Raw genomic sequence first — 26,814 nt, 5'->3', positions numbered from 1 at the left:
TATGTTTGAGATGCAGCTCTGAATTTCAGGAATAAAACCGCCAAGCCTCAGGAGGTTTTTCATAATAATTAAATCAAACATTTATTAATTTAACACCAAATTTAAACACACATGCTTGTCTACAAATTACTACCATAAGAACTTTTAAACAAACCCCCAAATTAATCACTCCCAGGTAATTTTCCCCAAGGCAACAACAACCCATAGGTTTTAAACAGACACCAGGCAAAGCACATTTTATCTTACAAATTCAAAATGAGGTTCCTTCCAATTTGTTCCTTCACACAGTTGTAGGCTTACAGGTGGCTTAGATCCCACATGCCTCTCACTTCCATACACAAAACTCTTCTGTATATACCTAGCCTTCCTTCCCTTTGAATGTAAATTCTCATTGTATCACCAGGCCCTTTGAGCTCCACCTCTTCTAACAATTTAAAACCCCTTTCTTAGTACCAATTTTATTAGTAATATAGACATATTGCTTGATGTCTCCTAGCTAGGTACAAGAAATCACCCCCAGTCTTTGAATGGTTTATTTAACAAAATGCAAATGTCTCCTTTACCTTACTGTTTAACATCTCAAAACTACTATACATCAAAGCACCCAGACTAGCTGTTTTTAATCCAATTAAGAGACGCACAGACACAGACCCTACTCCAAGTCCAATTTTAAATAATTTTCTATAACATTATATACACTAATGTCTTCCTGACAGGGCAGAAGCCATGACTGCTGGAAATCCATTGCATGATCAATGTAAAATTCAGTCGGGTTTCCATGACTGGTGGAGGCGAGGTTGCTCCTGACCTTCAGGGTGGTGGATGGGGCCACCACAGCCCTATAAAATCCCAGCCATTCAGTTTTGTTATTGCAGCATAGGTTTACTTGAATGATATCTGAACTCCAAGGGTTGAATTATGAGGAGAGATTATATGGACTAAATTTCCTGGAATTTGAAGGTTAAGAGGTGACATAATGAACATTTTCAAAATCTTAAGTGGAACAGATAACCATAGCTTGAGAGAAACAATTTCCACAAGTTGGGTAGTCTAGGACCAGGGGTCAGAGTCTAAAAATTAGAACTAGACCTTTTACGACTGAACTTAGGAAACACTTCACGCAAAGGGCACTAGAAGTTTGAAACACTTCTTCAAATAGCAATTGATGCTAGACCCTGGATATTGGTGGATAGCAGGACAGTGGACTCCACTGTTAATCTAGCCATTTGTTGCATATTTTAGGAAAGACCATAATCAAAAGAGCTGTTAACTTTGTTGTCCTTGTTCAACAGTCTGCTTTCAGTATTTCTTAGAAAGGAGTGTGTTATAAAGATCTGGAGTGTGTTATAAAGATCTGGAATGTGAATATTTTCAGTGATTCAATAATTTTCTGTAGAATTTGTTCATGTGTATACTTTGATAATTTTGCTGCTTGACCAGAAAATGGCAATGTTAATATTAGGCTAATACTCCATGAGGCTACTTGGCTGATATTTTAATTTGTTTCAAGTGACTGATTTAAAAACCCTTGACAGGATAAGTAACAAAAGGGTTACCTGAACCTGAACATACGAAGCAAGAGAAATCTCATAACTGGATGTGTCTTTCAACTGAGGATTTTGTTAGTTGTAGGGTGATGGCCATGTAGTACAATATAAAAGTAGGTGACTAGAAAAATAATCAAATTAACGTAATGTAAATGGTTCTAGGATATTGCGTGTGCTGAATACCTGATTCACTGCACTGATTCACAGAATGTTTTACTTAAGGGTGGGAGGATGCTGAGGACACTGCAGCAGAAATGTGCAGAGGCGTCTATCTTCCTAATTTCTATAAAGTGAACAATTTAGGTTATTACACTTTTTTAATATTGGCGATGCAGCAATTGGATTGACACTTTTTTTATTTGAGAGTTATGTATCTATTTCCAATCATGTATATTTGAGAATATTGGGGATTTGAATGATTAGACTCAACCTAGGGAAACCTATATATAATTTGATATTTATGTATGAGTGCAGTCTTTTGTTCTGTTGTATACTCAATTGCATTATTTCGTCTGCTTTGAAAAGCAATTGAGTTTTTCTGTGATGCTAACCATTGCTATTACTTAGCTATAGCACTACTTAGCTATAGGTATTTCAATAATGAATACTTTTAAATTGATTGAAGGGTAAATATGGTTGAGGTTGTTTTTAGTCTTGGTTCTGAATGAGTTCTGTTGTCTCACTAGCCTATGTTTTAACAGTGAAGCCTTTCATCAGTACGTTACAGATGCAGCCAAGTATTCTTCTCTTTTTCTGTCTCAATGACATCCTGCAAAATTCTTTTTCAGTGTGGTAAGCCTTCCATACACAGGAGCACTAGGATGTTGAGAAAATTTAATGCGTTTAACTGACATAATGCTGGAAATAAAATGGTGTAAAGTTTATGGAGTTCTTAGCCACTGTACTTTGAAGTCTAGCCAATTTCTCCATTCAGACATACTTGGTGTCCAGCAAGCTGGATAGTATCTAACAGTAACTTAAAGTTTGCTAGAATTCTATAATTGATGACACACATTCAGTAAACTTTATTGTACTGATTTAAGCCTGAAAGCATTAACACTTGACTTTACTATTGATTCATTTTTCCTATGGTAGAAGATTTGTAATAGGGATCAAGTTCTTTAAAATGCAATATTCTAAATATAATGTCATAAAAAGATGCTAATTTTATGTGTGGGTTTATTATTTTGAATTCTTTTTTGGATTTGCAGAAAAAGAAACTTTTTAGTTTAAATTATTATACAAGAATTAACACATATTTCTTAAAACAAGTTTTCAGGATACAAAACGTTTAAGAAATGTCAGTCAACCCTTGACTAACAAAAATACTGTCAATTTAAAATGCCTCCCAAGCATGCAGACATTAATATCTTCACGCCTGAATTTCCTAAAGCACCTCTATAAAATGACTCTCATCTAGAGAACTTTCATTGTCTGTACTTCCTGTTAACTTTATCTCTCAAACAAGCTTTCTATAAATTTCAATATTATTGTTTTCACCAGTTTTTCAAAAATTTGAATTTTTAGCATTTCTAATTACTTATTTGTAGCAATAATTCTAACCTTGGAGCATCCCAATGTAGATTTGTGAGCCAAGGAGGCCAAGCCTTTATTTTGTAGTCTAGTCTATAAAGGTAATGTAGTGATGGATGAATTGGGATCTTTTGTAAGGCTGAATGTTTGGATAATATTGTAACCATAAGTATTGCCAAATAAATCTTAATTTTAAAGTTAATTCAGCACAAAAACAAATTTGTAACAGTTTTATATTAAATCGTAGTGATGGCTACGAGATATCTCTATTTAATAGGCTCTAGACTAACTGAAAAAGTCCACCACACATTACATTATGCATTAAAGATATAAAATATGGCTTCTCATAAAATATGAAAGGTAGAATGAAATTGCTTTACTGCATTGGGTTTGTAATTGTGATGAATACTTTCTGTCAAGCGTTGTTGGGGAATGTGATACAAATTCTAGCATGATTACCTGTAACACACATTGTTACTTGCAAAAGCTGACCCTAAAATGTACATTTCGCTTACAGGATGAAGCTAGACTCCTTCGTTTTTGGCAATGTCATAATTTTTAGATATTGAAAAATATAGTAAAAGGTAGTCACACAAAGTATCTTGGGAGTTATTTGAGGAAATGATAGAAAGAAGCTTGTATACTGGATTATTTACTGACTTGCAAGTTTAGCTCAGTGGAATGGCAACACATTGTGAAGTACTGCACCAATGCTTGAAGCCACGTCTTTAAATAATTTAAAAGCAGGCATAGCTGGGATGTCTCCATATCAGCAGAAGATCAGGAGCCTAAGGCAGCCCCTTCTGCAGGACCTGCTTACAGAGTTCTAGAACCTGGAGCCTCTCATTAACATCAGTTACCATCATCTACTTAGCTCCTGTCAGAGGCCAGCACTGAGAAGAAGCAGGAGAATAGACAGGAAAGGGACAGTGCTTATTCAATAATCAGAAAGATAAGCCTATTTGATAATAATTATCATTCACAGTTGTATTTTATGTTAATAAAGCTTTGTTACAGTAAGTACATTGTGCAATTTTCTTTGATTTGTGAGATCAAAGTAAGAATATTAGGAAACTAACAGGTTGGCCCTGATTATGGTGTGGATTTTGTTAGATTACATTGAATGGGAATGATTGTAGGAATTGATGAACCGGGAAGGCTGGTGAGTAATCAAGAAAATGCTTGATCAATCAAAGTTTCATTCACCTTTGCGTATGACATTGGGCCACTTGCGCTTTCTCCTGGACCTCTTCAACCGAGATAGGAGTACATAGGATATATGATACAGGAATAGGCCATTTTACCCAACCAGCCCACGCCAATGTGTATGCTCCAATCGAACCTCCTCCCACCTTTTCTCATCTACCATCGTAACCTTCTATTCCCTTCTCCCTCATACGCTTGTTTAGTTTCACCTTAAATGCATCTATACTATTTGCTTCAACCGCTCACTGTGTTAGTGAGATTCACATTCTTACTACTCTTTTAGGTAAAGAGGTTTCTTCTGAATTCCCTTTTGGATTTCTTGGTGATTATCTTATACTGATGGTCCCTAGTTATGCTCTTCCCCAAAAGAGGAAACCTTCACTTTGCACCCATTCTATCAAAACTTTTCATGATTTTAAGGACCTCTATTAGGTCACCAGTGAGCCTTCTCTTTTCAAGACAGAAAAGATCTGGTTTGTCAATCCTTCCCTGATACATATACCCACACATTTCTGGTATTATATTTGTAAATCTTCTCTGCACCCTATCCAGTGCCTCCATATCCTTTTTTCATAATATGGCGACAAGAACTGCACGCAGTATTCTAAGTGTGATCTAACTGATGTTTGATACAGGTTTAACCTAACTTTCCTACTCCTCAATTCTATTCTTATAGAAATAAAACCTAGTGCTTTTTTAAAAATCTATTTGTACTCCAAGCCCCTTTGTTCTTCTACCTACTTAGACTTGCATTTTTCGAGTAACAAATAACCTCCCTATTTCTGCTACAGAAACCTCCGACCAACTCATATATCTGTGTTGAGCTTCATTTGCCAATTATTTACCCGTTCTGCAAGCTTATTAATGTCCTCCTGTATTTTATTACAGTCCTCCTCAGTATTGACTATTCACATCCCACCCCTTCCAATTTAGTGTCATCCGCAAATTTAGAAATTGTATTTTTGATTTCAAAGTCCAAATCATCAATGTAAATTGTGAACAGCAGTGGTGTCAGTGCTGACCCTTGTGGAACACTGCTTCCCACCTTCTGCCACTCTGAATAACTACTCTTTAATCCCAGTCTCGGCTTCTGTCTTGAAGCCAGCTAGCAATTGATTCTGCCAATACATAACAGAGGCGCAGTAGATTCCCTTAAAATGAAGGCATCATGTGAACTGGGAGGGAATTTTCTAGTTCATTTGAGGAGTGCAACGCATGTAGGAAAAGCACAACGTGCAGACCCAATGCTCCATGAGGCAGTTAATGCTGTTGGTTCTGGTGATCAGTGCATTAATTATTTGCTGAATGCACGAACCCAATGCTCCATGAGGCAGTTAATGCTGTTGGTTCTGGTGATCAGTGCATTAATTATTTGCTGAATGCACGAATGAAGTGGCAAAGGACGAATGCTGGGAATGTAAGCTGAGCGCATCGCACCCACCCCCCAGCCCTGGGAATTCCCCTACACAAGAGTAATTGTGATGACCTTGATACCCACTGGTACTCCATCCCAATAATGCCTCCCTGCAAATAAATCACAAAGCACCTGATTTACCTCCCTACAGAACCAGACCCTGCGAAAATTCTTCTCTGTTGGATAGTTTTAAAAGAAGTGTTTTTTTATGGCCAATTATATTCTGCTGATGGGGTAACAGCATAAAGTTGCCTTCCTCCTTTCTTGATGTCTCACCTCCTTGGCATCCAAGAAGCCCTTCTGCTTGTCCTCCTTTTCCTTCCTCTAAATCTCAGATGTCCCAAAATAAGTTGGCCAGCAGAACAATCTTTGAGGAGAAGTTACCTCCTTGGCCCAATGCACAGTAAGTTTCACAAATGAATTGAAGTGGTTTAGCAATGAAAGTCTCTCTTTTCATTTGGGATGTGGTTATTGCTGGCAAAGTTGGTATATTGCCCATCCCTAGTTGCCCTTTCAGATGATGGCGTGCTTTCTCCTTGAACTGATGCAGTCCATGGAATATAGGAGAGTCATGTGGAAGTGGGCATAAAGATCTCCTTTTATTGTGAATATGATGAGAAGTTTTATAAATACAAGTTCATTTTTTTTTTCTTCCTCAGGATTTAACATATTTATTATCTTTTCTCACTGCACATATCCTTCACACTCTGTTTAAGATTATTAGTAATTCCTACTTTTTTTTTGGCAGTTTATTTTATTTCTTCCTGTAGACATTGCCTCACTGATCACACTCGTTTGTTGTGTGGTTATATGTTCATATTTTTCCATTTTCCATATCTTGTGCTGATTACCACTTACCGCCCTCCCTCAGTTGATAAACATTGAGGGTAGCAAGGGCACAGAATATACTCTATGTGGGAGTCTTCAATGCCCATCACCAAGAGTGCAACACTACTGACTAAGCTGGCTGAGTCTTGAAAGACATAGATATCAGACAAGCCTGCGGAAGGCAGTGAGAGAACCAACATGAGATAAAAACCTGCTTTCCCTATCCTCACCAATCTATCTATTGTAGGTTCATCTGTTCATGACCATTTGGTAGGAGTGACCACTGCACAATCCCTGGGGAGGGGAAATCCCTTCTTTACATTTAGGGCACCCTCCATCACAAGGTTAGAAGTGGGGATGTTCACTGATTATTGTGCAATGTTCATTTTCATTCACAACTGTTCAGATACTGATGCAGTCAGTGTTAGCATGCAGCAAAACATGGACTAAATGCAGACAAGTTCATGCCACACAACTGTCAGTCAATTGCCATCCTCAAAAAGAGAGTCTAACCATCACCTTTGACATTTCCCCCACCCACATCCTGGAGGCCGCCATTGACCAGCCAAATACTGTGGCTACAAGAGCAGATCAGAAGCTGAGAATTCTGCAAGTAACTCACTTCCTGACTCCCTGCAGCCTTTCCACCATTTACAAGGTACAAGTCAGAAGTCTCCACTTGCTTGACTGCCTACCCGCCAACACCATTCAGGAAGTTTGACACCATTCAGGACAAAGCAGCCCTTTGATCAGCACCCCCATCTACCACCTAAAACGTTCACTCCCTCCATAACTGGCACACCATGACTGCAAGGTGTATGACCTATAAGATGCACTGCAGTAACTCTCAAAGGCTTATTCCACAGCATCTCTCAAAACCCAGCCACTGAGAAGGACAATGGCAACAGATGCACGAGAATACCACCACTTGTAATTTCCACTCAAAATAACACAGCATCCTTAGTTAGAAACATATTGCTGTTCCTTCTTCATTGCTGGATCAAAATTCTATAATATTGCTATGGTTCATGAAGATGGCTCACCACCATCTTTTCAAGGCAATTAAGAATGGACAATAAATGTTAGCTTTGTCAGTGACACTCCCATCCCATGAATGTATTGGAAGAAAAATCCATACAATGGTTTTTCTATCCCTTTTATCTCTAGTGTTTAAATATTTTATCACCAAAGGTGAATGTATTATTATACCATTGTTTCACATATATTTAGCTTTACTTGTATTCTAGAAATAGACTAAATTCTTTCTTAGTGAAATTATTTGAACAGATTTCCACACAACAATTTTCAGGCCATTGCATTGGTTAAAAATGCCCTAATGCTCTTTTTTTCCCCCTTTTACTGTTCTTCTATAAATAGATGCAAACAATCTCAGCATTTAATTAATTTCATCAAATTTTTAAAAAGACAATAATTCCTTGATATTATAAAAGGTAGGCTGTAAGACTTTTTGAAATATTTGAGTTTAAAATGTTTTATTTATATTTAATATTTTGAAATTTTGTTATATTTCTGTTGCTAAATTATATCATTGCAATTTGCTACTTAGGAGTGATATTTCCTTCAAAGCGTAATTGAACTTTTACAGAGAGAAAGTACATGCATTCATAGAGACCGTTGTTGCTTTTGTTGGCAATATCTCAGTGCTTCATTGTGAATAAACTACTTTGAATTGCAGTTACTAAAGTACATATATGCAATAGCCATCTTTGTTACAGGAAGACCTCAGAAATGGATTGAAGGAGGACTGTTGGCCAGACATTGTGAAACTTTTTGTTCTTTAAATGGCTCTAAGGGATCTTTACTAATTTTGGTTTAGTGCATTTTCCAAGGTTATTGTAACCATTACTAGATCATTGTACCTTTTAGGATATTGTGGCAAATGATAATCGAATATGATTTATATTTTGCATTGCAGACTGTTTATGCATTCTACTTTTATATTTTGACATTAGCTCATGATGGACAGAGAGATAGTGACAGGATTGCTGAAGAAATGCTCAATACGGTCTTGTGAATTTTTAATATGTTTGCAGTAAAATCTTCTGGAAAAATAATTTTATTAAAGATTTTCTATATATGAAAGATTAAACATGTACTAGGCAAAGCAAAATACAATTGTACTGGCGTTGTAACATTAGATTTATAATGGTTTTACTGCCAATCATTTTTGATTCGCTTTTAAACATATTAAATAAAGCTATTATTCTTGTTATAGATCCCTTATTTATAACCATGACAAAAACACACGTAATTGTGGCCTCTAAAGAAGCATTCTATACCTGGCAATATCGTGTAGCAAAGAAACTCACAGCAATGGAAATCAACCAGGTGGCACGAACAAGGAAAGAGGGGCGGGAGAGGTTAGTATTATCAATGGTTAGAGAAACAAAGTTTTAGCCAGAGTTACACGGGCTCAGAATGTTAACTCTTTATTTCTTTCTCCGCACATGCTGCCAGACCAGCGTTTTCAGTTTTTATTTTATATCATGTATTATTATTATTATGATTAATCATAAAGTTTTAACCAGCTTGACAGAAGGATGAGTGACTGTGACTGAGAAAGGCAACAACAGCCACAGTTCCCTTTTCTGACCAGTGCCCCTGCATGCATTATAGATGTTGACTAAAGGCAGGATTGGGTTTGGCTGTGAATCCTGCTATGATTGCATTCTCTCTGCTGGCAATCACTATGCACACTCACGCACAAAGAATGACCCCTTTTGGGGTTGAGGACACCTGTGGAACTGTAGCCCAGCGTGAACTTAGGAACATAGGAAATAGGAACAGGAGTAGGCCATTCTACCTTTCGAGCCTTCTCTGCCATTCAATTATATCATGACTGATCTTCTACCTCAATGTCTTTCCTGCACTATCCCCATATCTCTTGATGTCTACTATCTAGAAATCTATCAATCTCTATCTTGAACATACTCAATTACTGAGTCTCTGCAGCACTCTGGGGTAGAAAAATCCAAAGATTCACCACCCTCTAAGTGAAGAAATTCCTTCTCATCTCAGGCCTAAATGGCCTATCTCTTATTCTGAGACTGTTCCCCAGTTCTAGGCACCCCAGTCAGGGGAAAAATCCTTGCTGCATCTACCTCGTCGAGCCCTGTAAGAATTTTATATGTTTCAATGAGACCGCCTCTCATTCTTCTAAACCCTAGAGAATACAGGCCCAGTCTTCTCGTAGGACAATCCCACCATCCCAGGAATCAGTCTGGTGAACCTTTGTTGCATTCCCTGTAAGGTAAGTGTATCCTTCGGTAGGTAAGATCAAAACTTACGCAGTATTCTAGGTGCGGTCTCGCCGAGGCTCATACAATTGCAGCAAGACATCTTTATTCTTGTACTCAAATCCACTTGAAATAAAGGTCAACGTACCATTTGCATTCCTAATTGCTTGCTGCACCTGCATGTTAGCTTTCAGTGACTCATGAACAGGACATCCAGGTCCCTTTGGATATCAACACTTCCCAATCTCTCACCATTTAAAAAGGTACTCTTCATTACTGTTTCTCCAACCAAAGTGGATGAGTTCACGTTTTTCCACATTATATTCCATCTGCAATATTCTTGCCCACTCATTTAGCCTGGCTAAACCCCCTTGAAGCCTCTTTGCATCCTCCTCACAATTCATATTCCTGCCTAGCTTTGTGCCATCAGCATGAGTTGGCCCCTTTAGCAGAGGAGTTGTATCTCTGTTTTTAAAATAAAATGAAGACCAAGCTCTGATCTTATTGTTAAATTCACTTTAATAGTATGTGCAAAATGCTTTAGGGTCAGAGAATTATGATTCTACTAAGCAGGTTGCCTATATTGTTTGTTGTCTCCTTTAGACAGAGCACTCGAGGCCTTCTTCAAAGTGAGCTTTCAATGCCACTTATCTGGGAAGAGATGTGTAAGATCATCTGATGCAAGATAGATGTCTCTCTTAGAGGCAATTTCCCAGTGCGATGTTTTCCATTTCCTCACCTTCCCCAACCACACTTCCACTCCTCTTTCAGCCATGAGATGCAGAGAATTGCACTCTGTATTTGGATATTGAATTTCAATTAAATAATACATTTACTGGCCTCTTGTAAAATTAAATTTGATAAATGCTTTTTGGTTGATATTTTAATAGCTCAATGGAGGCTTAATAACCAAATTGATTATGACTGAAACATTCATACATTAATCCCATTTGAATTTAATTGTAATATAATGTCGGTGATTGATTAATGGAGTATTTTTTACTATTTATAAAATAGTATTTGTACCTTCGATATTTTGGTATTCTTGAATCTAATATTTTACCAAAAGTGGGTGAAAATATTTTAGTATGTGGGTTTTTAAGTTGTTAGACAAAATTGCTTTCTAACAAAGAAACTTGATTTTTATCTTTCCTGCTAACAGAATTTATCATGTCGATGATGAATCAGCTGTTGGAGGAGACGGTACACTAGATTTCAGTAAAGCCTTTTCCGTAAGTGTTTCTTTTGTATTTAATGAAACAACTATGCATGTTTCTGTTGCTAATTTTTTTTCAGGAGATTGATAAATCCTGCAAAACGCTTTACTAACCTGCTGCTCATATGCCTGCTGCCATTTTTATTTTCCGTCTCTATGTCCCATCTTTGAAGGGGGAACTTGATTATCATATTTAAATCAGACTCCTACAATATAATTGGGAGTCTGATTTAAATGTAGCAGCTGGAAAACCTGACAGTGAATTGAAAGCAAGAGGTGTCAGTTGTAGTAGGTCAGTACTTTTTTTTATAGTATTCCTTGTGGGCCGGGTCGAGTAAGAGTTCTTACCCTGGCCACTCGAGGAAGCCTTTGACCTCCATTCTACTTATGGCGACCTGTCCTCGTCCTCGTTACCACATTCAGTGATCTTTCCCTTCCCCTCTATTCCATGGTATGTAGCTGATCTATAGCCATCGATACAGAATTATAAGTGCTAATTCAGAGTATTTGTTATGAAAGCTGTTCCTGAGTTAGGACGTCGAGCAAGGGAGGCTGTGCTGTAGAAAACCCTTGAGTCTGGATGAAGCCCCTGACCTACACCTTTTCTTCCAACACCATGGCCAGGATTTTATGGCCCCCTCCACGGCATGTCTCCCCATGGTGGATGCGGCAAGTCATTAAAATCTCCATTCAGTTCAGCGAGACTGTAATATCCCGCCAGGCGGGAGGGGCAGTAAAATCCTGGCCCGTTTTGTCTATTCTTCAAGATCCAGAATCTCATAATTCATAAGCAGTTAGATTAGGTGATCCCTCTGGTTCATGTCCTGTGTGCAACCTTTTCCTATATGGACCTAGAAAAATGGATATATGTTAGAATAGGGAAAATTTATATTTTCAAAGTGCCCCATCCAGCAGCCACGTTATGTGAGCGTGTAGCTTGCAGTACTTTGTATTGGTAGAATACTTATGGTGTGAAATTCATTTGCTTTGACTTTTGGGCATGGGGGCTGCGAGTTGCAGCGTGTTCACGCTCTTTGGAAACGAGGTGAGTAAGACACAAATTTTGCCTACCCACCTCATTTCCCTGATAGTGATATGGCCACAAATGACAGCTGTACTGCCCCAGATTCCTTTGTGCCACAGGCATCTTCTGTGCACTGCAGAGGGGTGAGTAGCATTGTGAACAAACCATGTGCTCCAGGCAGCCTTCCCTTTTTAAAGGTGCAGCCCTTATGAAAGGGAAGTTGCAGGCTGTTGGATAATTACATTTTGACACTGAGGGATAAGGGGGATGGTATCCCAGGCGAATCTGAGGACTCTCCATTTCAGTGGCACCGAGAGAGGTAAAAGCCAGAAAGGAGGCCATGTTTCCAGTGGTGGCCAGGGGGAGGGCTGGAAGCTCAAGGCTAAGCCTTCAGAGGGAATGGGAGCCCAGAATATGGATCCCTGAACCTGGCAGCCCCATACATATTGATGACCTTACCTGTGTGGTCAAAGTAAATGAATGTATCTGCACATTATGGGTGGAATTTAACGCTTCCCGGAGGCGGGCTATTGGGAAGGTGGTGGGGAGTGGGGGGGTGGGGGGGCGGGTGGGGGGTGCATTTTATGGGATGCGAAGGTGTGGCATGAAGACACTGTTGCCTTACCCATTTCCTGCTTCCCCCACCCAAGTAAGTCCAGGGTGGGAAGGGTTGAGGATGGGCTTCCCGCCCGGCGGCCAATTGACGCCACTTAAGAGTCACTTTAGGACCTCATTCTACCGCCACTGGTATACAGCCAATGGTGAACTGGGGCCTTGTCATGTGGGCAATCCATCAGATAAACCCTGGCGGGCACCCCTGTGACTTGGGGAGGTCGATCCCTCCTACTTTGGCACCCCATGCCCAACAGAGCCACCCCAGTGGCAAGGGCTGCCCATGCACGAAGAGTCCTACCTGGCTTTTAAGCTGACCCCTGCCCCCCCCCCACCCCCGGCCACTTTGCCAGCGCCACCCTGACTGGCCCCACAGGGGATTTATTTTATTTTGTATTGCTGGATAAAGCTGTTGAGTGAAGGTTTTTGCTGCTGACCTTTAAGTTATGTTGACCAAGAGGATTTGTCATGGGTATCTGAAATGGATGTATTATTAAGGAATGGCGGGCTTTGGGAAGTTGCCTTTAACTGAAGAAAAGCCTCACAATGCGGTCCCATTTGCTCTGTCCAGTTGCATGTGTGGATGTCATCATCTCATCCTCGTCATTGTCCTCCTCCTCCTATTTCCGTTTATCCTTCCAAGGTGGCCTTCAGATCCCTGGAGGTAGTGGCTAGGCCTTAATAGCTATGACACATTGCTGATGTTGCTTGCTCCTGCCAATAAGGATCTAGAAAAAAAGGGTGATGGTGACCATCACAGCCACTGGAAAGGTCACCCTCATCCTGTCTTGAGGCTCCAGGTTATCATGAAGGAGGTAGAGCAGCTCTCTTTTTGGAGCTTAGCCTCCTAGGACACTACTCCTGGCTCATTGCAATGTAGAAGTGGTGCTCCCAAAAAAACCCTTTTGGCTTCTTAAAAAAAGGCCTCCTCCTGCCTCCTTACAGAGGTTCTGCTCCCTGCCTCCACCCCTGCAAGGCCTGCTCAAGTGGCATTTCAAATACAGCCCCACCCATATCTATGCAAGGAAATGTTATTTTCTGCCTTTGTGGTCAGCAAAAACTCCAAATTCGTCCACTCACCATAATGCTTTTCCCAATTTTGCACGAGCATAAGTAGGTTGAAAGTACCTTGGCTGCAACATGTCGAGTGGCGCTTTTAACAGTGCCAGAGTGTCCTAGTAATTGTTATTTCAAGAGTAAATAAGGAAGCTGTTGTCTGCACATTCATTGACCAATTTTGATATCCTGGCCTGTTAGCATCAGTAACATCATGATCACCCATATTCAGCATTTTCTGGTACACACACAGCGCACCCCTGTGTGTGTTACTCGAGTTGAGTTATGCCATGCAGCTGGACAGGAAGATGCAGTGGTTCCTTGCATGCTGTAAGTTATCAGGTAGCTCCTCTTTGCACGATTTTTGCGCCTTAGCAATTGTTCTGTGCCACATTTAATGGGTGATGGGGTTAACACATTGACATGGGATGAATATAGAGTGCAGTTGTGAAATAACTTGATTGCATATGCTCTTTAATACTTGGATAGATTTTGAAGCTTTCAGTCTTGTATTAGAAACCATCTAAATCTGAGATAATTTTATATTTTTTGGGGATGGGGGAGTGGGTGTGGGATTAGAGACATGACATTTTTTATGTGTTGTTTAATTTCAAATGGGGCTAGAGTGAGGTTCACATTTCATTTTGTACTCTTGTGTTTTTCTTCCCTTAGACAACAAAGGATGCGATCTGCTGCATCACTGCATCTGATAAAATATTGATTGTGGTAACTCCATTTGTTCATTTAACTTAGAAGTACCTGTTTAATGTAAGATTATTTTAATTAATATTTTGCTTTGAGAGGTTTATTAATATATTTGCACGGATGTCAGTGTGGACTAACTTCACAGCTCTGTTGCTAGATGAGGCCTTTGCATTCCGACGGTTGATTCCTGTTTTCCGGGTGCTAACCAACCTACTAAAGCTCCAATATGATAGGTACGAAGTGTGCACACATTTCTGTCTGGAGCTATGTGGCCCAACATAAAGGAAAGCTGCTGGCAACAGGAACACATGTTGGCAGTATTAAGAGTGAAGAATAAGTCAAATAAATTAGGGTTCTGCACTTCTTAAAGGACCAGTTACAGATTTTCAATGACCTCCGTGCTTCACTTGCCACACGTTGAACTTCACAGCACAATGTGGCGCTAATTGGCAGAAAGGCTTCTACGCTTACTTGAATGGGGAGTCAGAATATTCTACTGCTGCTACTTTGTTAGATTTAAAAGTCTTTCACCAGACTGAGACACATGTACCCAGCTTGCAACATTCTAGTAGTTCTGACTCAATTTGGGACGTTCCATGGGCTTTTTACAAGTTGGTGCCTGATAGTAGCACTGTAACCCTCCATGTTTTTACCTTGGCCTACAGCTTGAACTTAGAAGAATCCTTTTAGCAATTTTAGTTGATGTGTGTTGCCAGATGTATCTGTTTATTCACCACAAGGATCTCCCTCTTTTTATGGCAGATGCTGCTGGATTAATCTCCAGTGGTGTGTGGAGGATACTAATTGAAGAAAAATTATCCACATGTGGGCTGGTCTTCATTCTTTGAAACTTACGTGACCTTCACACATCCATTTAACCATCTTCTTAGGCCTTGCACAGGATTCACATAATGTTATCTTCTTAGCCTCTTTATATTATTGCACTCTGGAGTCTTATACTATTGCAGGGGGAGGGATTCTCGTGAGTTGACAATATTTTGGGATCTTCTACAATTCTTCCACAGAAATTGCATGATGCGTTGGCACAAGTTTTTTTTTAAAAGGGTAGAGTGGAACTAGGTGGCTAAATGAAATATTAATGGCTTACGGTTGTCTCACTAAAGAAACAATTTATCAGCCTGACTTGGCAGATAATAAACACCACAAACCCACTGTGTTCAGAACTGTCTGGTACCTTTTTGGCTGTGGAGATTAACAAAAGAGGCAGCGATACCAGAGGCAGTGAGGTCCAGAAAATCTTACAAGTGAGTTGGAATACAGGACAGAAGTTAGAAGTTATTTTTTAAATTAAACAAGATGAACTCTTAATGTAAAAGCAAGTTGTGTTGATTGAATTAAGTAAATCTTATCAAAACTGGTGCCCTGTATGTTCAAAGAAGGAACACTTACATTTATACAGTGCCTTTCATGATGACCGGACATCCCAAAGTGCTTTACAGTAGTGAAATACTTCTGAAGTGCAGTCACTGTTGTAATATAGGAAATGTGGCAGTTACTGCACTGGAGTGCCAACCTACATTGTTGTGCTCAAGGCCTGGAGTGGGATGCAACTGCTGACTCAGAGGTGACGCTGTTCACTTGCTATGAAATAAAAGTTCAATGATTCATATGTGGCTTTATTTTATCAAGTGTTTTATTGGTCTGCCTTTAAAAAGATTGAAGAAAGGCATGTGCAAAAGCCCAAAATCCTGTTGAGATCATTGGGGAATATTTTTCTTACATAGCTGGCTTAGGCTATTCTATAGCTGGATATCAGGCCACTTGTTGGAGTCACTACTTATGTTGTACCCAAGAGAATATCTAAGACAAGGACCTGAACTTGTCCGCTAACACTGGCTGGTTGTTGCATCAAAATATTACGATGAGCTGGTGCTTTTCACGTGGCTCTCACCTATTTCCAATTCTGAAACGTGGTCCGATTTTTCTGGTGTCTTAGCTCATCTGCAACTGAAACCCTCAATCACGCCTTTGTTACCTTGAGCCTAGACTATTCCAATGCACTCTTGCCTAGTCTCCCACATTCTACCCTCCATAAACTTGTAGCCGTCCAACACTCAGCTGCACATGTCTTAACTCACAGCAAGCCAGGTTTTCCGATCACCCCTGTGCTCACTGATTTACATTAGCACCTGGTCAAACAATGTCTTGACTTTACAATTCTCATCCATGTTTTCAAATCCCTCCATGGCCTTACCCCGCCCTACTGTGTAATTTCCTCCAGTCCTGCAACCCTACGAGATATCTGTACTCTAATTCCAGCCCTGAACTGATTATAATTGCTCCACAATGTTTTCAGTTGTCTAGGCCCCAAACTGGAATTCCCTCCCTACACCTCACTAACTCTCTATCTCCCACTCCTCCTTTAAGGCATCTCTTAAAACCTACCTCTTTGGCCAAGGTTTTGGTCACCTGAACTAATATTTCCTTTTGTGGTTCGGTGTCATACTTTGTTTTATAATACTACTGTGAAGTACCTTGGACATTTCATTATGTTAAAGGTGCTATATAAATATAAGTTGTAGTAAGTTGAACACAGTTCAACTTAACTCAACTCCGGCAATGTGTAAAGGATGCCTCATAAATGAAGACTAAAGAAGATCCACCACAAACTAGAGAATCTTTGTTTCCATTACGTGCACCTCTTTTCTGGTTATTTTGATCATAGGAATGACCCTTCATTTCTCGAGCTTTTCTGGTTATGTGGGTAGGTGGGGTGTGGTTGGTGGCAAGGGATAGTCTATAACTTAGAATTAATAATACCAAGCATGCTAATGAGAATATTGGTGATAAAAAGGTTTTGGAAAATTTTGACCAATTATGTGCAAAATGAGTTACATTGATTTGTATTTTGTAGGGTCGAGAATCAGGGAAAATTCAGAAATATAGTTTACCAAATGTTAGCCTGATGCAGAAGTATCTGTTCAACTGCAGAAGTTATCAGTTATCGCTGAACTGTAATTCCAGGTGAGGTATTTTCGTAAAGTAACAAAACATGAAATTCTGTCCTTTTTAAATATCTTTTTCTGTAAATAGACGCTCTTTGAATCCAAATTAGTTATACATTTCTATATGTAGGGCTGCCACTGTGAGAAGTGCTACCATTATAATCCCAAATGGCAGAAAGGATAAATAGGCTGGATATCTTTTTATTTATTCATCCATGGATGTAGGCATTGCTGGCAAGGACAACAATGAAGGCACAGTAATATATTTCCAAGTAAGATAGAATGTGAACTTGGAGGGGAACTTGCAGTGAACTTGTTGGTGTTGCTATGTGCCTCCTGCCCTTGTTCTAGGTGGTAGAAGCTGTGTGTTTGAAAGGTGCTGCTGAAGGAACTTTGGCAAGTTGCTGCAGTGGATCTTTGTAAATGGTGCACACTGCTGCCACTGTGTGCAGGTGGTAGAGGGAGTGACTATTTAAGATGGTGCAAGGAGTGCCTATCAAGGGGCGGGCAGGTTTGTTCTTGATGCTGTTGAGTTTCTTGTTGGAGCTGGACTCATCTAGGCAAATGGAGAGTATTCCATCACACTCCTGACTTGTGCCTCATAGATAGCGGACAGGTTTAGGGAGTCTGACGATGAGTTACTCACTGCAGAATTCTTAGCCTCTGATCTACTCTTGTAGCCACAGTATGTGGCTGGTTCAGTAAGTCTCTGGTCAATGGTAAGGTAACCTCCCAGGATGTTGATAGTGGTTGGGGGGAGGAATGATTTAATGATGGATTAACAATGTCATTGAACATAAAGGGGAGGTGGTTGGATTCTCTCTTGTTGGATATGGTCATTGCCTGGCACTTGTGAATGTTGCTTGCCAGTTATCAGCCCAAGCCTGAACATTGTTCAGATCTTGCTGCATGCAAGACTGCCTCATTATCTGAGAAATTGTGAATGGAATTTAACACTGCAATCATCAGTGAATATCCCCATTTCTAATCTTATGCTGGAGGGAAGGTCATTGATGAAGCAGCAGATTTTTAGGCCTAGGACACTGCCCTGAGAAACTCCAGCAGTGGTATCCTGGGTATAATAAACAAAGATGGGGCGTGAATGGCTTTACCACAGCCACCTGAATGCAACATGAAGGGATAGAGAAAGAAACAAGCCAGCAAAAAGGACCTAAAAAAAAAACAGAACAAGGTGGAGGCAGAGGTTATGATCGAAGGTTGTTGAACTTCATTGAGTCCAGAAGGCTAGCGAATGCCAAGAAGAGCTTGGCCTAAGCTTCATTGAAACATTGTAGCAGGCCATGGAGAGAAACATCAGAGCGGGAGCAAGGTGAAGAATTAAAATGACAGGCGATAGGAAACTTGGGTTCACGCCTGCAGAGTGAATGGAGGTCATGTCAGCTTGTTTCTCTCTTTACCCCTTCATGGTGCATTCAGATGGCTGCTGTATAGCCATTCACGCCTCATATTTGTATCTTTATTATACCTATCACCAGTCTCTTTGGCTTTTGCATCATGAAAACATTTGTTAATCTTTCCTGCCCACCACCCTATCACAGAGCATCCATTTTTTTCTTCTTGCCCCCTCTCCAATTCTACTGGTTTATAAACTCCTACATTTCTATGTTTCTTCAGTTCTTATTAAAGGTCATCAACCTGAAAAGTTAACTCTGTTTCTTGCCACAGATGCTGCTTGACCTGCTGAGTATTTCAAGCATTTTTGTATTTAATTCATTTAAATGGACTTGATTGGATATAATGGCAATCTTAAGCTTGCTGTAGAAATATCCAGTGATAATCATTCCTTTTAATGGAGACTGCTTATTGTTATGATGTGGCAGGCGATATGTGCCAGGCGGACCAAATCCACAAGGGAAGAATTGAGTCCACTAACACCTTTAGTGTTGTAAAGTTAAGTTAAAACATTTATTAACAAAAGGAAAAAAACAATAAACACACACACACAAGGTTACAATTACATGGTTAATTAGTCTTAACAGTTCCCAAAGTTCTTAATTAAACAAGCTTCCTACTACACACCCCCTTTAGGGCAACGTCCAAAATAGATTTGAAATTATAAAATCAACCCAGCAAGGACACCGCAGAATCCACTTGACAGTGCGAGTGCTTGTAACACAACTTTAGTTACTAGACACAACAGACTTCTGCTAAAGTGGCTGAAGGCTTTTCCCCAAGGACTGCTCTCAGCAAAGGACTCAGTTTCATACCATTACGCCTTCACCTCAGTGAATTCCGGGCTTGGCATGATGCTGAACTCTTCTGAGCCTTCGTCACTGTGCTCACTTCTTTGGGCAGAAGTCCTCTCCCCGTTCTACGGATCCTTTCACTCGCCTCCAGTGTCCTCCCTCCAACTGGACCCCTCCCTCTGGCCTCTTACCTGCTCTTGATCTTTTCATTGAGAACTGTTGGTGTGACATCGGTTCTCTCAATTTCTCTGCTCCTCTCACCCACTCCAACCTGTCTCCTTCTGAACTTGCTGCACTCCGTTCTCTCAGGTCCAACCCTGTCTTTGTTATCAAACCTACCGACAAGGGTGGTGCTGTTGTTGTCTGGCGTACTGACCTCTACCTCGCAGAGGCTGAGCGCCAACTCGCAGACACTTCCTCCTACCTCCCCCTGGACCATGGCCCTGCCACTGAACATCAAGCCATTGTTTCCAGGACTGTCACTGACCTCATCTCCTCTGGAGATCTTCCCTCCACAGCTTCCAACCTTATAGTCTCCCAACCTCAGACAGGCCGCTTCTACCTCCTACCCAAAATCCACAAACAGGACTGTCCCGGTAGACCGACCATGTCGACCTGTTCCTGCCCCATGGAACTCATTTCTTCCTATTTTGACTCCCCTCTCTCTCCCCTTCCCGCCTACATCCGTGATTCCTCTGATGTCCTACATCATATCAACAATTTCCAGTTCCCTGGCCCCGACCGCCTTCTCTTCACCATGGATGTCCAATCCCTCTACAGCTCCATCTCCCACCAGAATGGTCTGAGGGCTCTCTGCTTCTTCCTTGAGCAGAGACCCGAACAATCCCCATCCAGCACCACTCTCCTCCGTCTGTTTGAACTTGTTCTCTCACTGAACAATTTCTCCTTAAACTCGTCCCACTTCCTCCAAATAAAAGGTGTGGTTATGGGTACCCACATAGGCCCCAATTATGCCTGTCTCTTTTTGCGGTATGTGGAACATTCCTTGTTCCAGTCCTACTCAGGCCCCCTTCCACAACTCTTTCTCCGGTGCATCGATGACTGTTTGGGTGCCGCTTCATGTTCTCGTCTGGACCTGGAAAAATTTTATTAATTTGCTTCCAATTTCCATCACTTTCACATGGTCCGTCACTGACACTTCCCTTCCCTTCCTTGACCTCTCTGTCTCAATTTCTGGTGATAGACTGTCCACCAATATTCATTACAAGCCCACCGACTCCCACAGCTACCTCGACTACAGCTCCTCACACCGTGCTTCCTGTAAGGACTCCATCCCATTCTCTCAGTTCCTTCGCATCCGTCGCACCTGTTCTGATGATGCCACTTTCCAAAACAGGTCCTCTGACATGTCTTCCTTCTTCCTTAACCGAGGTTTCCCACCCAGGGTGGTTGACAGGGCACTCAACCGTGTCCGACCCATCTCCTGCACCTCTGCCCTCACACCTTCCTCTCCCTCCCAGAACCATGATAGGGTCTCCCTTGTCCTCACTTTTCACCCCACCAGCCTCCACATTCAAAGGATCATCCTCCGCCATTTCCGTCAACTCCAGCATGATGCCACTATCAAACACATCTTCCCTTCACCCCCAGTGTCGGCATTCTGTAGGGATCGTTCCCTCTGGGACACCCTGGCCCACTCCTCCATCACCCCCAACACCTCAACCCCCTCCCACGGCACCTTCCCATGCAATCGCAGAAGGTGCAACACCTGCCCCTTTACTCTCACCACCCCCCCCCTCCTCACCGTCCAAGGGCCCAAACACTCCTTTGAAGTGAAGCAGTTCTTAACTTGCACTTCCCTCAATTTGGTCTACTGCATTCGCTGCTCCCAATGTGGTCTCCTCTACATTGGAGAGACCAAACGCAGACTGGGTGACCGCTTTGCAGAACACCTTCGGCCTGTCTGCAAGCGTGACCCAGACCTTGTTGCTTGCTATTTCAACACGCCACCCTGCTCTCTTGTCCACATGTCCGTCCTTGGCCTGCTGCAATGTTCCAGTGAAGCTGAACGCAAACTAGAGGAACAGTACCTCATCTTCCGAGTAGGCACTTTACAGCCTTCCAGACTGAATATTGAGTTCAACAACTTTAGATCATGAACTCTCTCCTCCATCCCCACCCTCTTTCCGATCCCCCTTTTTCCAATAATTTATATATATTTTTCTTTTCCACCTATTTCCATTATTTTTAATTTGTTTTATCTCTACCTTTTAGCCTATTTCGATCCCTTCCCCACACCCCACCCCCACTAGGGCTGTCTGTACCTTGCTCGTCCTGCTTTCTACCCTTAATGTCACCATTAGCACATATCTTAGCTAATGCCACCACCGTCAACACCTCTTTGTCCTTTTATCTATGACATCTTTTGGCAATCTCCAGCTATCACTGGCCCTCTAATCAGCTCTACCTGTCCCCCCCCCCCCCCCTCCTTAAACCAGCTTATATTTCACCTCTTTTCTATTTTTCCTTAGTTCTGATGAAGAGTCATTCGGACTTGAAACATTAACTGTATTCCTCTCTGCAGATGCTGTCAGACCTGCTGAGTTTTTCCAGGTATTTTTGTTTTTGTTTTGGATTTCCAGCAGCCGCAGTTTTTTGCTTTTATCTAATTTAATTAAATCAGTCACACAGATGACCATAAACCCACAATAATATTATGAAAAATATGATAGTTTCATGACATTATGGCCATTACTGGAGATAAAAATAATTATCTGAACAGAAAATGGTAGAAATGCTCAGCTGGTCAGGCAGCACCTGTGGGGAGAGAAACAGAATAAATGTTTCCGGTTGATGGCCATTTATCAGAGCTGGAAAACAATAGAAATGTAATGTTTTTTTAAACAAGTACAGAGGCTGGAAAACTAATAGAGAGGAAAGAACAAAAGGGAAAGTCTGATGGGGTGGAAGGCAAAATAAATTAAATGACAAAAGGGATGAGTAAAAGCAAAATGCTGTGCTGGAAATCTGAAATAAGAACAGACAATGCTGGAAATATTCAGCAGGTCTGGGTAGCATCTGTGGATAGAAATTCAGCCAATGGGCAGAATTTTTAGGTTGGCATGTGGGTGCACGCCTGACCCGATCGGACGCAAAATTCACCCTGCGCACGTGATATTTTGGTCAGCGGGCGCGCAAGTGTTGGAAGTGCGCCCACCAACAATTAAGAGGACAATTAAAGTTCTAATTGTCCCTGATTTTTTGTGGCCCATCCAACCTTACTGTCAGCGGACAGGCGAATCTGCCAGGTGGACTTTGCATTTTTGAGGAAACCTCATCCAAGGGCAGGATGAGGTTTCTGGTATTAAATGAAAGAAAAATAAAAATCTATGGACAGAATTTTTAATATGTATATGTTCAGGTGACTGATTGTGATGCTTGGACATTTATTTTTACTGATTTTAAAAACTTTATTTGATTGTTTTGAAGTCTTCAGCTCCTTGAGGCAGCTCTATGACTTCAGGGAGCCTTCATTCAGCGCTCGGCCGTGCCCTTACTTACAACAGCGCCCACCCTCCTCCTGCCCCACCCCAGCAGCGCTGAGCCAACATGAAATTGTGGTCGGGGGCTGATCGCATTCAGTGGTCTGTTCCCCGGCCGATCCTGGGCCCGCGCTCACCTGCGGACCTAAAAATTCAAGCCAATGTTTCAGGTCTGTCAGAAAAGGTCACAGTCTTGAAAGGTTTACTCTGTTTCTCTTTCCACAGATGCTGTCAGATCTGCTGAGTATTTCCCGAATTTTCTGCTATATTTCAGATCTTCAGCATCTGCAGTACTTTCCTTTTGGAAAAACTTTTCCGGTTGTCAGAACTGATGATGATGGTGCAAGTTCCATTCTGATGGGAGATTGTTGACCTGAAACATTTGGCCAGATTTTTGCTACAGAGGTGGGTTGCTGAAGCTGGGAAATTTTCTGACTTGACAGACCCGCCTTGGTAGAAAGTGTCCCATCAGACCCATTTTTGTTTGGGGGGAGGGGTTGTGGGTGGGAGCTGTCACTCCCAGAAGCAGATTGGAGACAACTATAAGGGAGGTTGAGTGCTGAGGTGGGTTGGTTAAAAGGCCTCTCCAGACCTCATGCCAGACCACCAACCACCCTTGGCCCTTACACCCATTACCTCACCCACAGTTGGTACAGAGGGTGTATCACCATGGGCAGACCTCAGGAGCCATGTTGAGATGAAATAAAATAAAGTTCTAAAAATGTAATTCAGCCTTCACTATAATGAAAGGAGCTCCCATTCATGAATGCCCATTCAGTCCTTTAAAATCTTCTCAAGTGGTTAATGTCTTAGATAAACAAACTTCTATTTGTAACCCCACATCAAAAGACATCTAATCATTTAATAACCTCTTCGAGCTGTCAGTCAGACTGTTAACTTTGAAATCCCCATGCTGAAATAATTCTAGCTTTTGGAAGTTTGCCAGGCATTCAAAAAGAGCCCTTAGGGAAATGTAAACAAACTGCTATTGTAACTGCTAGAAGAGTTTTTGTTTACCTCTTTCAGACACCGGCAGCCTGTTTTTATAAGCTTAAAGAGGGCGTATTTAAAAAAATAAATCTTCACATCATGACAATTATACAGATCTTATCCACCCTTCACTGGCCTTTGCGTCTACTCCATAAATTCATGACTCTTGCACTGTGGGCCAAGTCCCTTGCAGCAGCCAATATGTGGTCTGTTTGAACTCAGCACTGACTTCAAATTGTCCTGCTAAGTTTGAGTTTCCCTCATGTGTGATTCATGTCCTGCCCACTTACCTCTACTGCCAAAAACGGGATCTGTCAGAAATGGGAGCAGGACTTCCAAAACAGGTCCTATCTGCCATTTTGGATGCTCTGCGGCGTCATCAAGGCTCTGTGAAAATCCAGCTCACTAAATCTGTTTCTAACTCCACAGATGTTGCCTGAGCTGCTGAGTATTTCCAGCATCTTTTGCTTTTATTTCACATTTACAGCATTTGCAGTATTTTGCTTTTGCGCGCACACTGTCTAGTTAGAATCAATTAAGACATTTACACTAGGTAATATGGACAAATTAAACTATATTCAATGGAAGTACTAACAATGTAACTTTTTGTATTATCTGTTTAGCCGCCTTGCCATCATTGATATTGCAGGTGTCCTGACGTTTTTTGACCTTGAGACAAGAATAATGGACAGTACAGGGCAGCAAGTGGTGGGTGAACAGCTGAAATTTGAGCGTAAAGATGTCTGGGATATGAAGTGGGCAAATGACAATCCAGATTTGTTTGCCATGATGGAGAAGACAAGAATGTACGTTTTTAGAAACTTGGATCCTGAGGTGAGGTTTGCATATTTCTTGAATTAAAACTAATATGGTATTTCAAGAAACAAAAACAGAAAATGTTGGATACATTCATCAGGTCAGGCAGCATCAATGGAGAGGACAGAAGAGTTATTGTTTTGGTATGAAATCTGTGTTGAAGAATTACAGATAAACAACATTTTTAAAAGGGTGGAAAGGAAATGTGAATGGTTGAGGAGATGGGGATGAGGCAGATAGAAATCAAAGTTTGAAAAATTAGTAGGCAACAGCATCCTGGGAGAAACAGAAGTTAGGTTTAACTATGGATTCAGACCTATCCACTTAGACAGCAATCCTTCCCCTTCCCCCAACCCAACATCCTGCCTCAAAAATGCTAACACACCCAATTCCACACCACCAGCACTTGCTGCTGCAAAAAGTATGGGAGCCAACGCTTAAAGTGATTAGACAGACCAGAGGACTGCAAACCTCCTAAAGCTGTTCCATGAACCTGCATTAAACTTTGAGACCAAGTAGATGGCAAAGACATATCTGTTAGAGTGGGTATGAGACAGAAAACTAAAGTGGCAGGTGATATGGAGCTTGGGGTCACATTTGTGGAGAAAACAAAACTGCTCGACTAAAGAACAGTTGCCCAGTAGAGGGGGCAGAATTGAGAGCAGTGAATACAGTATATTTGGAAGAATACAGTATATTTGGAAGAACACAAATTGTTATCTTAACCTGGGTTAAGATATTTGGGGTATTTGGGGCCCTGATCAGTAGCACAACAGTATGGATGGGGCAGGTATTGTATGTCTTTCACTTACATGGGAAGTAGCCAAGGGAAAAGGGGTTAGGTGGTAGGTGTGGTGAAAGAGTGAATTAGGGTGTTTTATTTTATTCATTCACGGCATATTCGCTTTACTGGCTGGGCCAGCATTTATTGCCCATCCCTAGTTGCCCTTGAGAAGGCGGTGATGAGCTGCCTTCTTGAACCGCTGTAGTCCATGTGGTGTAGGTACACCTACAGTGTCACAGAAGGAATGACAATTTTTGCTTGTTTATTTATTGAAACGAGCCCTGAATTTTAACCTGGAAATTGAATGGTGGCCTGTACGCTGGGCAAATCTTCTGTCATCTTCTAATTCGCTCACCTGCTACATGTACTAGTTACTGAGGCTGCTATTGCTTGTCTTGTGTCAAATCAAACTGGCAATAATGGCACCATAATAAACTGTAGGAGCTTAATGAGAACTGGTAAGGCAAAAAAAATTCTCGTGAAGAAGTAATCTGGCAAAGTTGCTGGCAGCCGGGGTAGGTTAAAGCCACAACTTACATTTTGAAAACAGGTTTATTTGGAAAGTCTGATGTACATTTTAGTTTTATGATGTTTACCATAGTGGTGCTATTTAGCTATAAATTTTCATTGATATATTTGGGAACATGATGTAATTTTGGAGCTCATGCTTGTATTCATTTGTAATGGAGATAGTGTTGAATACTGTGCAGTAAGTTTTACTTTGAAACCAGTGTTGTGCTACAGTCATTTTTTTATGCTTTTAATGCTGGAATTTTCTATTAATTTTTATAGGAACCAATTCAAACATCTGGGTATATATGCAATTTTGAAAATTTAGAAATCAAGTCTGTACTTTTGGATGAAATTTTGAAGGTAATTTTGAATAGAATGTTTATCCTTTGTAAGAAATAAATATTGGAAGACTATTTGCTCAGTTAATGTTGGAAAAAGCCATTAATCAGGTGCATTTTAATGTTGTTTATACTTTCATAATTGATTTTCTTAGCATTTATCTATAAAGAATCTATATTTTATTCTGTAGCTCATCTGTGTAATTGGTCCAGTTATTTTTGAATGGTTTTGAATTGAGCTAAAATTGATCTGATGAAATCTATATTTTGCTAGGAGTCCTATGTTAAAGTAGTTTGAA

The 26,814-nt window shown here is 40.9% G+C and overlaps 1 protein-coding gene across 4 annotated transcripts in view; it reads left to right on the top strand.

The window, feature by feature from the left end:
* wdr35 (WD repeat domain 35) overlaps positions 1-26,814 on the top strand; it is a 118,091-nt gene that overhangs the window by 32,446 nt on the left and 58,831 nt on the right. For all 4 annotated transcript variants that reach the window (XM_078541522.1, XM_078541521.1, XM_078541520.1 and 1 more), the window contains 6 exons: positions 8,765-8,909; positions 10,948-11,017; positions 14,366-14,419; positions 17,274-17,383; positions 24,688-24,898; positions 26,457-26,537. In XM_078541522.1, coding sequence (XP_078397648.1) covers positions 8,765-8,909; positions 10,948-11,017; positions 14,366-14,419; positions 17,274-17,383; positions 24,688-24,898; positions 26,457-26,537 — 671 coding nt within the window. The remainder of the gene's footprint in view (positions 1-8,764; positions 8,910-10,947; positions 11,018-14,365; positions 14,420-17,273; positions 17,384-24,687; positions 24,899-26,456; positions 26,538-26,814) is intronic.

The sequence above is a fragment of the Cetorhinus maximus genome, chromosome 5 (genome assembly GCF_964194155.1).
Source record: "Cetorhinus maximus chromosome 5, sCetMax3.hap1.1, whole genome shotgun sequence".
Classification (NCBI taxonomy): Eukaryota; Metazoa; Chordata; class Chondrichthyes; order Lamniformes; family Cetorhinidae; genus Cetorhinus; species Cetorhinus maximus.
This window is presented reverse-complemented; position numbering and strand designations above follow the sequence as displayed.